Consider the following 15270-nt stretch of genomic DNA (forward strand, 5'->3'; position numbering starts at 1 on the left):
TCCTGATGTATTAAATCAGAATCTCGGGAGCCAGGGCCCAGGAATCTTGACAAACAGCTGTCCTGGTGATTGGTCTGCATGCCGGCGTTTCAGAACTCTAATCAGAACAGCCTCCTCCATTATTTCCCATTTTCTTTTTACTATTTATAAGTCAGAACTATTTCCTGTAAGTCAAGCCAGTCGAACTGGTTCCTTGCTGTTAGATAACCAATGGCTAGGGGTCTAAAGAAGGGTGTCTACTTCTTTGTGAGCCTGAATCACAAAGTACACGGTATGTTCATCTAAAGGAACCCAGGCATTTTATAAGAACTCATCAGGCATTTACTTAAGATAGCAGTGAAAACTCGGATGCTTTGATATTTTTGTTCTAATGTTAGGCTACACAGTATGTGGAGAGGGGTGTTCCTAATACAAGAAGCCCTGGATTTTTATGAAGTCAGCCACATTTTCAAACCAGTAAAACCATATCAGTCTATAAAATTCAATCTTTAATTTTAACCTACTCTGACTAAATGTGAAAATGTAAGAGATTTGCATAATACTGATACACACTAGAGATCAGCTTCCTAACTTAAGTACATGTCATATCAGTAAATATTTGTCAGTAATTGTGAAAGTCTTAAAAATTATGTGTCTATTTACAGATCATTTAATAATGAGGAAAATGTTTGTGATAAACTCTTGGTTAAAAAAAGAAAGTATTGGGTGTAGGGGGTTAGAGATGGTTCAGCGGTTAAGAGCACTGGCTGCTCTTCCAGGGGGTCTTGAGTTCAATTCCCAGCAACCACATGGTGGCTTAAAACCATCTGCAACGCCAGTTCAGGGATCTGACACCCTCTTATGGCCTGCACAGATTGGTACACAGACATAGAAACAGGCAAAACACTCATATCCATTAAAAAATTAAAAGTAAATCTTAAAAAAGTCAGGGTATTATAAATATAATTTCTGAATTATATTCATGCCTAAAAACCTAGGCAATCTGTATAACTACAAGTTAGCAAAAGTTAATGTTGAGCAGCAATTTCATAGATGAGAACCTTTAAAATTCTGTGTGTGATTTGATTCTTAAGTATTTTACATATAAATTTGTTACATTAAGAATTAAGAATAGTCCTTTAAAAATAGCAAGTAATATTTCCTTCTCTCTGGAGAATTCCTTTGCGCTGTTTTTCATTGTGAAAGGAAGTTGAGTTGGTTACACTGAAGCTCACATCTAAAGCCAAGCCCTTAGGAGTCACATGTTTAGAGGGGCTCTTTGAATGACCCAGTACCTTCTTGTATGTTATTTCAGTAATCGAACAGAAAAGAGCTCTTGGTGAATGGGCAGACCTTTGTTTGTAAGCACTCTCTGAGACTAGGAAGGCTATTAGCCAATGAGAAAGAACTTTGCTGACAGTATTTTCTTCCAAAAATGTAAATAATCAATCATGATTTTAAAGTCTGACAGGACAAATACCTAAATACAAAATTATAAAGATAGTCTTGAGGAAGCAGATGTAGTCTGAAAACAAGAAAAGCCTTCTTTCTTCTTATAAATTATAATAAAGGGAAATATTATCCTGCAATTTTTTTCATCCTTAAGATGAACATTTAAGTCAGTGGTTCTCAACCTTTGGGTCACAGCCTCCATGGGAGTTGCATATCAGATATCTTGCGTATCAGATATTTACATTACGATTAATAACAGTAGCAAAATTAAAGTTACGAAGTAGCAATGAAATAACTTTATGGTTGGGGGTCACTACAACATGAGGAACTGTATTAAAGGGTCGCAGCATTAGGAAGGTTGAGAACCACTGGTCTAAGTAAATGCCATGATTATTTGCTAATGTTTGGTCCATCATTAGTAATTTCTTGTCACATGAATTCTCTCATTGCTTGAAGAAGCATTTATTATTTTTTTTAAAAAGTTCCCATTATATTGAAATAATTTAAATGTGCAAAGAGCAAGGGAGCCTTGTCCCCTAAAGAGTACCGAGTTGTGGGCTAAGCTAAAGTACTTCAGAGTTAATCTAACGCCAAAAAAGAGGTAATTGAATTAGAAACTTGATTATTGCTATTTTCAAATTTTATGGCTTTAAAAAATTATCTTAGGATTGGATGAATATTTATTTAAAATGGGAGAAAGTACACAACATTATATTTCCAATTTATGTTTTTCAAGGTCCAAGAACGATATAGTCACCCGGAAGGGACAAGAAAAGGTAGTTTGAGGGATACCCCCTCATAAGTACTCAAAGTCTGGTTTCTTAGCCTTATGACAGATGAATAATGATATATTTACTCTATACAAACATATTAGAATTTATGTAGTTCTTACCTCTATACACACTTTTATTTAACCCAAAGCATTGTCATTTGTACAAGTGATTGGTTTGTTTTGGTCTTTTTGAGACAGGGTCTCTCTATTCTACAGCTCTATGTAGACCAGGCTGGCCTCAGGCTCACAAAGATCCTCCTGCCTCAGTCTCCTGAGTACTGGGACCAAAGGTCTGAGCCATCACACCTGGCTGATTTAATTATTATTATTATTATTATTATTATTATTATTATTGCATCAAATGTAAGGGAACTCATATTAAACACAAGCTAGACACTGTGCTATTCTGATTTCTTTGGTAACGGTGATGGTTTATGAAAGACACCAAGTCCATGCTCTGCAGCAGCTATCTGAATTTGAGCTGGGATGCTTAAAGAAAACCTTGGTCTTCTACGGCGATAACTGGCCTGGTCGTCTCAAGCTATGAGGTCAGCTAGCTTTTGTAACCTGCGATGAGAACTCTTACCCGCAGGGCTTCCAGACAACCCTGATTCAAGTCTTGTTGGATGTGGTGATTTATCTTGGCATTCAGTGATGATGGGTGAATTCTCAACAGGCTGTGGTCCTGCGGGTAGAATGTCTGAGTGACAAGGGAGCCCATCACTTGGAACAGACCCAGAAGACATTGGCTGGTGTGTCTCCCTTTCTGAAACACTTGGGCTTGACATTGGCTGATAGAGAGACAACGGCTTTTTGTGGGCGGGCTTTTGGCGATCCTGAAACACGTCTACATCCCCTACATCTTCTGTACCATTTTGCAGCCTGTCACTTTCTAAAACAGTAAATTCTCCTACTTCCTGGCCAAGAGCAGGTCTAGGACTCTGAGGAAGTTCGTCCTTCACTGAAGAGAATCTCACATGCTTTAATGGCTCCAGTGAGTTTGTGGAAGAGTCATCCTCTAAAGAGTGCTCCTTCTCAGAAATTCTCTCGTGGATGGTTAGGCCAGGTGATAGGATTTTGCTTTTTGGATCAAAATTGTAATGTAAACGGAGAGTTTCTGAGTCTGTGCTACTGGAACTGGAGTTGCGCTTTAGGATCCCTCTTGGCGCCCCTCTCGCGTTCAGGGAGTCCCTCCTTTGTCTAGGAAAAGACTGGTTATCCTCTGTCTTTAAGTCATTGGGTTTGTGGATCAATTTTCTGGCCTTGGGGATTGGAGCTTTGATTTGAGACCCTTTTTCAGATGCCATGGGCATGGGTTGCTTTGGTGTCTCTAACTTCTGACTTGAAATATCTGTCTTTTCTTTTGATTCTGATAATTCACCTGAAAATTAAAACACATTAAGTGATATTTTAAGTAGAAAGCAACTCTGCACCTTAAAGCACCTCTAAGTTTAGTCTGGATTTAGTAAGCACTATGGAAACATTAAAGATAATAAGCTGCATAAGTGTAGACTTAAGAGGGAAAGCACTTACAGGCTCATGCCTTGGTACCCAGGTGATTTTTACAGCAGTAACATTATTTTATGATACTACAATGGTGAACACATGGCATTATACATTTGTCCGAAGACTTGAACTGTAGAACATCAAGAGTGAACCCTTGATGTAAACTATTGACTGTGGATGACAAAGATGTCTCAAAGTAGTTCATCTGTGTGGTAGTTTGAAGGTTTGGTTCTCACTTGGTGTAACTGTTTGGGAGGGATTAGGAGGTGTGGCCTTATTGGAGGAGGTGTGTCACACAGAGCAGGCTTTGAGGTTTCAAAGCATACCCATTCCCCATTAGCTTTCTCTCTCTTTGCTCTTTCTACTAAGATATAAGCTCTCAGCTACCGGTCCAGCACCACGCCTGCTGCCACGTTCCCACCACGAGGGTCACGGACTCACCCTCTGAAACTGTAAGCAAGCTCCCAAATTAGAGTTTTGTATAAGTTGCCTCAGTCATGGTGTCTCTTCACAGCAATAGAAAAGCAACCATACTTTGATAGTTATAAAAAACATACCACTCTGGTGGCAGATGCTAACCATGACAGGCTCTGCAGATGTGGGCATAGGGTGTATGTACATATAGTATATACTTTTCTGTTTGGTAGTGTTGAGAAAAAAAGTCCTTTTAAAATTGATGCACAAAAGCTGGGAGGGTGGTTCAGAGGGTAAAGGCATCTTCCACTCAAGTTTTCCAAACTGAGTTCAATCCCATGAAACCCACAAAAAGAGAGAACAGAGTCCACAATGTTGTCATCGACCTCCATGTGCATGCCATGGCGCTCATTCACACACACACACACACACACACACACACACACACACACACACACACACAGGATGTGAATAGAGAAGAGGCACTATCTGAGAGCAGATAGGGAGAGGTTTAAAGAGAAAGCAGACAAGGAAAGAAAACATAGAAATACGAAGAAAAGTAAAAAGTATCATATTTTTTTTCTTATGTGAAATCTAGGCGTGCGCACGTGCGTGCGTGCGTGCGTGCGTGCGTGTGTGTAAGTGTGTGAGAAATCTGAAGGGCATTTATTTACAGCAAGTAGGAGGGCTAACCAGGAGTGGGAGGGATAGAAGAAGGTAGTGGGAAAGAATACAACAAGACACAATGATATACGTGTATAAAATGTCATAACAAGACCCGTCATTTTGGATGCAAAGAAATTATTGCAAATATTGCTGTACTTTATTTGCTTTGAGATTTTTATACTGATTACAAAAGCTTTTAAAATAGAGTTTTTAGAGGCCAGAAAGATGGCTCAGCAGTTAAGAATCCTTGCTGTTCTTACAGAAGATCTGGGTTCAATCACCAGCACCCACATAGTGGCTCACAACCATCTCTACCTCCAGTACCCAGGGAATGTGATACCTTCTTCTGAACTCCGAGGGCACTAAGCATGCATAAAAATATTCTAAAAGTAGATTTTTTAGATTTTTCAAAGGAGGCTGAAGACAAAACACAAGTACCACCTTTAAAAATCATATATTAAAATGATAAAAAGTAACTGAATGTTTAAAATCAAAATCCCAATATCTAAAACTAATGTCTTCTCAAAAAAAGCTTAAAAAGTAAATGATAATATTTCCCAATAACTTTTTCCAACATTTTTGTGTATTATAAAGTGTACCCAAGAGGGAACCTATTAAGAGAGGCTAATTGAGGGCCCTGGATCACTGTCCAACCGTTTCTCATCTTAGACTAATTTTTAGTGAGTGACCTCTCCTTACAGTTGCTTTTGGAGAGACAGAATTATCTGACATTTCCTCTTCTTGGCGTGTAAAATTCTATAAGCGACAAACTTCAATCAATCAAAGCACACACTTGCTCAAATACTTCTGAGCAGCAAGCCCTATCATTTCCTCCTGGGGTAACTAAATTGTTTTTCAATCTCTTTTCATTTTAAACAGACAACTGTGTCAGCACATGGTAGGCTTGCAAGAAATACTGTTATGTGAAAAACTAAATGCCTTTGGTCCAAAAATTTCCTGCGTCACTAATGAGGGAACGCAAACCACGGAGGTCACATAACAATTGGCAGCCCCAGGGCTGGAATGCACAGACATTCAGTTCCTAATTTCTAGAGCATGGACACAGCAGAGAAAGAAGACCGTCAGGACCTCTCACTTTCTCTAGGGAGTTATTTCAGTGAAAGGAACTCTGAGCATTTCCCCCAGTCCACGGATAACAAAGATAAAAATAGCCAGTCCAGAAAAATAATATTTACCCTCTTTTGAAATCTGAAATAAACCAGCTTTTCCAGTTTTTGACTGCTCATTTTTGGTTTGTTGTGGTGAGTGATCTTCTGGCAGCTTGGAGTTGTTAAATGGATTCTTCCTTTGCTGGGGAAAAAATAATGTTTATTAAACTTGGTTTAAATGTCATAACAGCGACTCAGCATTAGCAAATGCTTCTGATCTCACATATTTGATAGTTTTAAACAGTCCAATCTACTATCTGACATGTTTGGGGCTAGGGAAACTGTTTAATTTGGTTAGCATAAAATCACTATACATCATGCAAAAACATAGGTACAATTATATAAAGTATACACATTGCCAAAGTCCTTTGAAATTAGATCAGAAGCACAGTTTATTGGTAAGAATGACCCTGGCCGGGCGGTGGTGGCGCACGCCTTTAATCCCAGCACTCGGGAGGCAGAGCCAGGCGGATCTCTGTGAGTTTGAGGCCAGCCTGGGCTACCAAGTGAGTCCCAGGAAAGGCGCAAAGCTACACAGAGAAACCCTGTCTCAAAAAAAAAAAAAAAAAAAAAAAAAAAAAGAATGACCCTGAATCATAGCAAAGACTGGTCAAGGGTAAGGCAATCCTAGGTTTTTTAAACGGATCAGATTCCCATCAGGGCTTTTCCTACCGCATTAGTTACTGTACTAATTACAGCTGTTTGAAGTGACCTCAGGCATCTTGAAGCCTTCACAGTTGTTATGGCCAGTTCTAATGACAGCAAAGGTATAAGTACATATCGGCTGGGTTTGTTGTTGTTTTGAGACAAGGCCTACCTACCCAGTATATGGAGTGGCTTAGGGCTCACAATATTCCTGCCTCTGATTATTCATATTAATATAAGACTGACTGTGAATGATTACTGTTTGTAGTTTTATAAATTGACAGTTCCTTCCTGGAAACAGACCTGTAACAGAGATGTAAGAAGCTATGCCTAAAATAAGGACTATGGTAGAACTAACAGGCCATACTGAATAGCCTAAGAATGGCAGTACCATATAGGCTTTTTACATTTTTACTTTCTCAGACAGGCTCTCACTACCTAGCAATGCCCGGCCTAGAACTAGCTATTTAGACTAAGCTGGCCTGGAACTCACAGAGATCCCATGTCTTTGCTCTCCCCTATCCCAAGGCCTGGGATTAAATGATGGGCCACCACCTGGCTCTTTTTAAAATAACTTTAAGTTTTAATTATGTATATGTACTTGGGGGTACAGTGAGCTTGTGAGTGGTCACAGAGGCTAGAGGCACTGGATCTCTGTGGAGCTGGAGTTGCAGGCAGTTAAGAAACTCATGTTCCCGGAAGAGCAGTAAACTCTTTTAACCACTGAGGACATCTCTCTAGTCCTAGACATTTTAACTCTCAAGGACAGAAAGAATTCTGTGTCTTTAGCAACACAAATATAATTATCAACTTTATCCACCACAGGAGTGACTTCTTAAACTATATACCCAAATTATTCACATATGGGATACAAAATGAACTACAAGATTTCTCTGCATTTGTTTTGCTTTGGTAATGATGAGGAAAATGGCATTCCTGCTAATAATGAGATTTTTCAACGTCTGGGCTCAGTCTACCTTGGGCAGAGACACAGCTGGATTCCTTGTATTTTCCTGGGACATATCAATCACCCTGGAAGCTGGATCCACCACATTGGAACTGCAAAAGAAACCATCATTCAGAGAGCAAAATCTCACCCCGTAGGAAGCATAAATCATGGCTCCACAGTCGAGAGCTTTGAAGGCAGGAGAGGGAAGGAAGTTTGTAAGATCAAACTGCCAGGAAGGGAGAAGAAACCGGGGTCCAGCCATGCTCAGGCACAAAAACAAAAGCCAAGCGGTGGGGCAAAGAGTGTGTGTGCAGCGTAAGAAAGGTAAAGGCGTCTATTAGGACCTTTAAAGATGTTCAGCGTACAGGTTCGCAAGAGGTTCACCATTTAAACTTGCAGAAATGAACTCATTTCGAACTTAAATCTGAGGTCAGAGACAAATGTGAGCAATGGATTTTATGGATGAAATAAAGTCACACAATCTTGATTTCAGAGCAGAGTTTCCCCTAATGCATCTGGGACATAACCGAAATAAAGGCTCAGGAAAACAAGTGACCTGGCAAAGAGATAGTATGACCGAGTCAGCTGTACACAGAGGCTGATGTGTTGGGGCAATTTCCTATGGCCTTGTAATCCAACACATTAATAGATGAATTCTTACTCAAGTACAAAGAGACAAGCACCACGGGGCATTGAGAAGGTGCTGGGTGGGTAGATGGCTGCAGCTGACTTGAAGAAGTGCAGAGGATTCTCTAAACCATGGGGCACCATGCAGAGGCAAGGCAGCCCCGAGGTAAGCGTAGAGCAGGAGTTCACAGAGAATGGTGAGTTGAGCAGGTCACTCCCTTGACTATGAGTAAGATGAAAAGTGGGTCACAGGATCCCAGGAGAGGAAGAAAACTGGCTTGCTGAGAAGGCCTGTTCCAGTAGCCTTGCTGTAGACATAAAAGATGAAGTCACTATTGGCTGGAGCCACTGTTCCCTGTTAATCTCCACCAGCTCTTAGTGACATCAGACTTAAGAGCTTGGAAAAATCCTCTGAAAGTGATGGTTTCTCCCCACATGGCAAAGGAACAGAAACCCCAGGCAAGGAAACAATTCACCCTGGGGCCATGGAACCTTGCCCAAGATTACTGCCACTCAACCCCAGGGCTAGATATTTTGTGGTTTCCTTTTCTTATTTCTGTACTTGAACTGCTAATTTTTTTTTTCACCGTTAGTCCCCGGAAACCATTAAGAAAGCCATTCTTCCTTCCATCACCCTCTTTATTGATCTCAAAGCAAAGTATAGCAAATGAGGTGCCATTGACAGCTTGATTGCATGAAGGGGAAAAGGGGGAAGGAAGGGTGTGTGAAATGGAAAACACAGGAAGAACTTATAATGGAACCGCCATTTGGACAGAAAGGGACCTGACGGGAAATCTATTCCTGCACTAGATGAACACAAAGTCAAAGGAAGTTTTGTAACAGCAAAGTATCAAAAAGAAGGATGGCCATTGATGGAACTCGGTGTCCACACAATGAAAGGCCGACAGCTCAGAACTGGGAAGCAATTGCTATTCAGTGCCATTTTAAGAGGCCAGTAGGGCAATGGAGCCAACTAGCTGGCATGAGTGAAGTCATGGATCTTGGAGGAGAACCTACAACTGCCACTATATTAACTAGCATAATCCCTAACTATGTTCTAAATATCTGTCCTTATACCCAGAAGTAAGTGCATTCTTCATCCATCATCAAGCAAAGTTCTTTGCACCAGACAGTGACCGTTACAGAAAACCATAACAGGCCAAAATGCAAAAGTGTGGAGCCCAATCCCAACTGATAGACCTACAACACAGCTCCTACACCTAAGCCGCAGGGATCATTGTAAAAGAGGGGACAGAAAGGCTGTAGGAGCCAGAGAGGGAGTTTACTATGAGATCCTGTCTCCTACAAATGTAGTCAGATACTACATCCATGAAGTCTCACCAACATTGCCGCCTAAACATGAGCTGAACAAGAACAGCCCCAACAGACATGCTAACATGGACGAGGGAAAGCCCATCTATACAAAGCCCACCCTGCACAAAGAACTATAGGCAACTAAGGGGTGTTGAAAGCAAGAGAGATAGTCTTCTCCAGGGAAGAGTATGGAAGAGTATACCAATTAGTTACCCAATATGGAATGGTTAGGCCTGAAAACATATCCATACACGTAACATTAAACAGTCTGAGCAGGTTATATTTATGTGTTTAGGAACATACGCACATATGTAACAACAATTTAAAAAGAGGTCATGAATTTGAGAAAGAGCAAAGGGGAGTACATCGGGGGGTTTTGAGGGAGGAAGGGGGAAGTAAATGTAATTATATTGTCTCAAAAATATTTTAAATTTATTTATAAAAAGAGCTGGTAGGTCATATGATGACCAATATACAGCAAATGCCTGGTTCAGTATAAACGATCTCCCTTAGTAAGTAAAGCAGCTGAATAATCAGAGCCAACACAGAGGCTGGGGGTCCCTAAGGGACAGCCATGTTTTCCTGCCGACTTGCTCCTTCCCACTCCCTAGTCCCAGAAGATAAGCAGCACCTTGATCCTATGTTTCCTCTGCATCCTGGAAATTCAACTCCTGTGCCCCCAGCCTCCAAATTGCACATCATGAGGATTCTCCTCACTCGAGATGAAACCAGTCTCTCCCTTACTGAAGTCTGTCCCAGAGTTCTCTAGTCAAACAAAGCAGTTGGCCTAATCACGTGATTCTTGACTGCTTCCACTCAACTCCCCACTTCATTGTCTGTTGAAATCAGCCCTATCACTTCCAAGTCCAATCCAAATCTCACCTCCTATAGCATCATTTGTCTCATTATGACACCTTTTTTTTTTTTTTTTTTTTTTTTTTTTGGTTTTTTGAGACAGAGTTTCTCTGTGTAGTTTTGGTTCCTGTCCTGGATCTCGCTCTGTAGACCAGGCTGGCCTCGAACCCACAGAGATCGCCTGCCCCTGCTTCCCGAGTGCTGGGATTAAAGGTGTGTGCCACTGCCACCCAGCTTCATTATGACACTTTTTATTGGCACTTTGGACTTAGAATTTGCTCCCTGCTTGGTATTGCTTGCTATCATGACATTAGATCTTTACTTGGAAGCATTATCTTTCCTAAAATAATATAGTCCCTTTATTGCCAGATACCGTATGTTTTATACCTAAGAATCCTACTCCTCCCAGAGAGAGGTGGACTATGTTATGAAAAGATATTCAATACATTAGACATGACAAGTTTTTTTTGTTTTTTGTTTGTTTGTTTGTTTTGAGACAGCGTCCACTTATACATTCTAACTCTTTTTTACTTATGACTCAGGTTTGTCAAAGTGCTAAAGTGAAAATATTATATTGACTTCTATTGATAACATTTAATTTTTAGGACCCTTTTTTTGTGATATATATTTTTTATTTTACAATATCATTCAGTTCTACATATCAGCCATGGGTTCCCCTATTCTCCCCCCTCCCACACCCTCCCCTTACCCCCAGCCCACCCTCCATTCCCACCTCCTCCAGGACAAGTCCTCCCCCAAGGACTGTGATCAACTTGGTAGACTGAGTCCAGGGAGGTCCAGTCCCTTGCTCCCAGACTGAGCCAAGTGTCCCTGCATAAGCCCCAGGTTTCAAACAGCCAACTCATGCAATGAGCACAGGACTTGGTCCCACTGCCTAGATGCCTCCCAAACTGATCAAACCAATCAACTGTCTCACCTATTCAGAGGGCCTGATCCAGCTGGGAGCCCCTCAGCCTTTGGTTCATAGTTCAGGTGTTTCCATTCATTTGGCTATTTTTTTTTCAATAATTGAGTAAAACTGAAATTTATTATATGCCACAGTCATCCTAGGGACCTCCATGCTATATATATAGCCTCTATGGTTCTATGGGTTGTGGTCTGATTGTTCCCTTTTTTTTAATTAAGTTTTTTTCATTTATTTTATATACCAATCACAGTTTCCCTTCCCCCCTCTCCTCCCGTTACCCCCCCCCCTACACCTCCCATCTACCTCTCCCCCTCTCCCCTGGGAGTCAACAAAGCATGGCCCATCAAGTTGAGGCAGGACCAAGCTCCTCCCCCTGCATCAAGGCTGGGCGAGGCAACCCAGCATGGGGAACAGGTTCCCAAAAGTCAACTCAAGTACCAGGGACTGCTAGGAGCCCCACAAACAGACAAAGCTACACAATGGTCACACACATACAGACTCCCTAGCCGTTGGTCTAGAGACCATGTACTCCCACGAGCTCAGGTCAGCTGTCTCTGTGGGTTCCCCTGTCATGACCTTACCCCCCTGTTTAGGCCCCTTTCTTAAACAGTATCAAGGTACTGAGGTAACCAGTACCCCCAAAGGCCCTCCTATGAATTTGACTTGTTTGGTTGAAGACTCTGAGCTTTATGAGGATGCTTATAAGAAAATAACTCACAACTTTTAGAAGTCATCAATCCTAATAAGTTTTCTAATAAAACTTTCACAGTAGAAGGGCAGGGACCCCTCAGATATTTGATCCCTGCCTGGCTAGATCTTCTTTATGCTACACAGCAGCTGAAGACCACCTGGTCTACCTGCCAGCATGGCACAAACATGTTTGGGTCCCCATTTCAGGAAGGTGACCATTAAGAAAAGGAAAAGAGATGGAAGCTTCCAAGTACATAGGCTAAGTACTCGGGGATCAGTTAATTATTCTCTATTATCTAATTCATGTTACATCCTTCCAAGAGAACACATGACACTGTTAGGCATCTGAGGGGTGTGTGACAGAGAAGAGGACAAGGGACAAACGGGAGAAAGAACTGGAAGCTTACAATGCACCTAAGTGAGGATTGGTGTTCTAGAAGTTTCTGCTAGCCTCTCTGCAACTGTAGAGATAAAACAATATGTGCTATCAGAGGGGAAGTCTCCAAAGGTGGTCTCAAAGGAACAGACACACAGAGATAAATTAACAAGTCCACCCTTTTTAGGTTTATTCAATCCAAAGAAGTGTCTGTAGCAGAGACATCAAAGGCCCTGGTCAGTAGCTGCCTGTTAGACTCTCCATGGTACCCAGGGCCCCATACTTGTTTCATGGAACACATTATTATCTCAGATAACAAAGTATGGTTTCCCATGCCACACAGGACATGTTACACTTCACTTGTGGGTAGCACTTTGACACACAGAGAGAAGAGCTTCTCTGGTCTTCAGTCTGTATGCCCCACTTTGAGTAAGCCATATCCTGTGGCTTTTTGTGCACATGCTCAATGACGATTTTAGGAGGGGATATGATAGGCTACCAATGTGGGGGTCATGGGCCAATGGCAATTCATAAACTGTTTATCACTGACTCCTGATGTAAGTACAGGGACTGAGAGTATGTGTTAAGGACCATTTATAGTAATTTGTCAAAATGTTCAGTAGACAGTGATCTATGTGGTTTTTCCCTTTTGTATTTCATTTCTGTGTTTTACAGAAGGCATCAGCCTGAGACATTTAGAAATCAAAGATTAAAAACAAAATGAAGCAGGTCCTCCAACATAGTTTATGAAGTTCAGCAAACACCATCCAGCTAAGTTAGTGACCAGGGCCGTAGCTGCTGGTGACCAGATTTCCGTCTGCTGCCCTCAGGGAATAGAGTTCTTTCTCTGTTACAGACTTTTCTGAACTTCCCAGTGCTACAGCTATAAGCATAGGTGAGTTCATAGAGAATGCAGGTGGCTGCCTGCGTCTGACTGCTTGCTGATCGCCCACAGCATTTTAATTTATAGGTGAGCCCCCCCTCCAACGTCTCCGGGCTACAGCACAATAAAAGATCTTGCCACCATGCCTACTTAAGAAACCGCACTGTCCAGCCTCACATTCCCCCCAGTTTTTCACTCCTGGCTGAGAAAATATTGACAAGCGTTGAGTCATTCTATTACAAACCACTGCGTCTAGAAGTACAGGCCCCAAAACACACTTAACACACCCAGTTCACAAAGGTTAAGAAAGCATAAGTGAGAAGCATTGCTGGAGATTGATACCAAGGAAAATGGTGGCTGCTTACAGGGAAAGGAGGAAGTCAAGAGTTGCTCCTGGTCCCACTGACTGATTGCCACCCATGCCACGTCTCACAGAACTGGCCTTTCCCGAGCAGAGCATGCTTGATACGCCTGGCAGCTGTGTGCTGGCCTTTCTCAACCACACTTAATCCAGGTAATATAATAGTGTAATTGTAATGCCACCTGGAAGTTACCCATGTCTGTTCTTCCTGAGAAATGCTAACCAGGCCCCATCCTTAATTTCAGCTAACCTCACAACATCCTAGGAAGGCAAGCCTGTTCCAGTTTACAGATACGACCCAAAAGACCTTCCTGAGGCCACACAGAAGGCAATGCATGCTCAAATCACAGACATTATATTAGCCTGGAAGTAAGGAAGACTGAGGAATGCTCACCAGCCTGGGGGGCACGAGGAAATTGAGTTGGGTGCCCTCGCCCCTCAAGTCCTTTGAGATGGAATGAGAGCCTGGAGAGAGGATGGGAAGCCTGGGCTTGATCCAACTGTGGAATGAGCTGTTTGCCTCTGAGGCCCCAAGGTATCTTCTTGCCTCTTCTACAGCGGTGCTTGTTCCCCCTGCTGGCTAATGTCCCACGCTCCCCGCCCCTATCATGCCCAGATTCTAAGATCTGCTCCAAGCTTCTTGGTCATATCTCCAAATGACTAGGACTTTTCTGCCAGGGTTTCTAAGATTTTAGGCCTCATCTTCATTTTCTTTTTTTTTATGACAGTAAGGACGCCATCCATCGGGGTAGAGCAGGCAGTGGGGGTGGGGTGGGACACCAAGAGGAATGAGTAGAGTGTCCTGAGTTTCTTGAAATGCTACATTCAAGAGCCCACATCTCTACTTACTAGTGCATACACAGTACATGCTATGGGCTATGTTAAGGATTCTGTATTTACTAGCTATTCGGCTTCCTATGAACTCTTTTAGCAGATTATCAGTCTCATTGTATAGCTGTGGAAGTAAAGGCTAAAGAAGTGTGACTACTATAAGGTCACACTATCAACCAGTAGTTACTAACAAGGTGCCTCGACCTCTCGCCAACATGGCACACCAATGCAGATGAAATAGAACATTACAAATGGTCCTGGAGGAAAACTGACCCCCAGCACTTATGGCAAGTAGGTGATTAGCAGACACCTTATTAGAGCCAGTATTCCACTACCTGTGTGGCATAACTTTACTCATAACTGACTCTGAGATGCTTATTGGTAGCTGTATTACACACACACCCTTACTTGCCTGTAACTGTTGGAAATATCTCTGTTCCCACGTCGCCTTGGTCTTGGACCTAGACTCAATGTGTCCTGCTATAAAAGACATTGACTTTGTGCCAGAATGAGGTTCTGAAGTGAGCTGTCTCCACTGAGACACTATAGGTAAAATGCAACTGTTCTTCCCACCAAAGGCAGTAACTGTACCCTCAAGAGAAGGGCGTCAATGAGAGTATCTTTAAATATGTAAAAACAACTGATTATGCCTCAAAAGTTTATGGAATAACATACCCCCACAGTTGGTTACTTCTTGGAAAGAACATCCAAATGTCCGATAAAACGCATCAAAAAGTGAAAAACTAGAATAGAGAGAATTCTCTGCATTTTAAAGAGACATTTGCTCCCTCCTATGTGTCTACTGCCCTGCATACATTAGAACCAGTTCTGATCAGTCTTTATCATTCCTGTC

General features: G+C 41.9%; 1 protein-coding gene across 9 annotated transcripts in view; it reads right to left on the reverse strand.

Moving 5' to 3' along the window:
- Sytl2 (synaptotagmin like 2) overlaps window positions 1–15270 on the reverse strand; it is a 105936-nt gene that overhangs the window by 32697 nt on the left and 57969 nt on the right. For all 9 annotated transcript variants that reach the window (XM_037197466.1, XM_028873442.2, XM_037197463.1 and 6 more), the window contains 3 exons: window positions 7581–7662; window positions 5986–6100; window positions 2790–3584 (listed from right to left, as the gene is read on the reverse strand). In XM_037197466.1, the coding sequence (XP_037053361.1) occupies window positions 2790–3584; window positions 5986–6100; window positions 7581–7662 (992 nt within the window). The remainder of the gene's footprint in view (window positions 1–2789; window positions 3585–5985; window positions 6101–7580; window positions 7663–15270) is intronic.

The sequence above is a fragment of the Peromyscus leucopus genome, chromosome 1 (assembly GCF_004664715.2).
Source record: "Peromyscus leucopus breed LL Stock chromosome 1, UCI_PerLeu_2.1, whole genome shotgun sequence".
NCBI lineage: Eukaryota > Metazoa > Chordata > Mammalia > Rodentia > Cricetidae > Peromyscus > Peromyscus leucopus.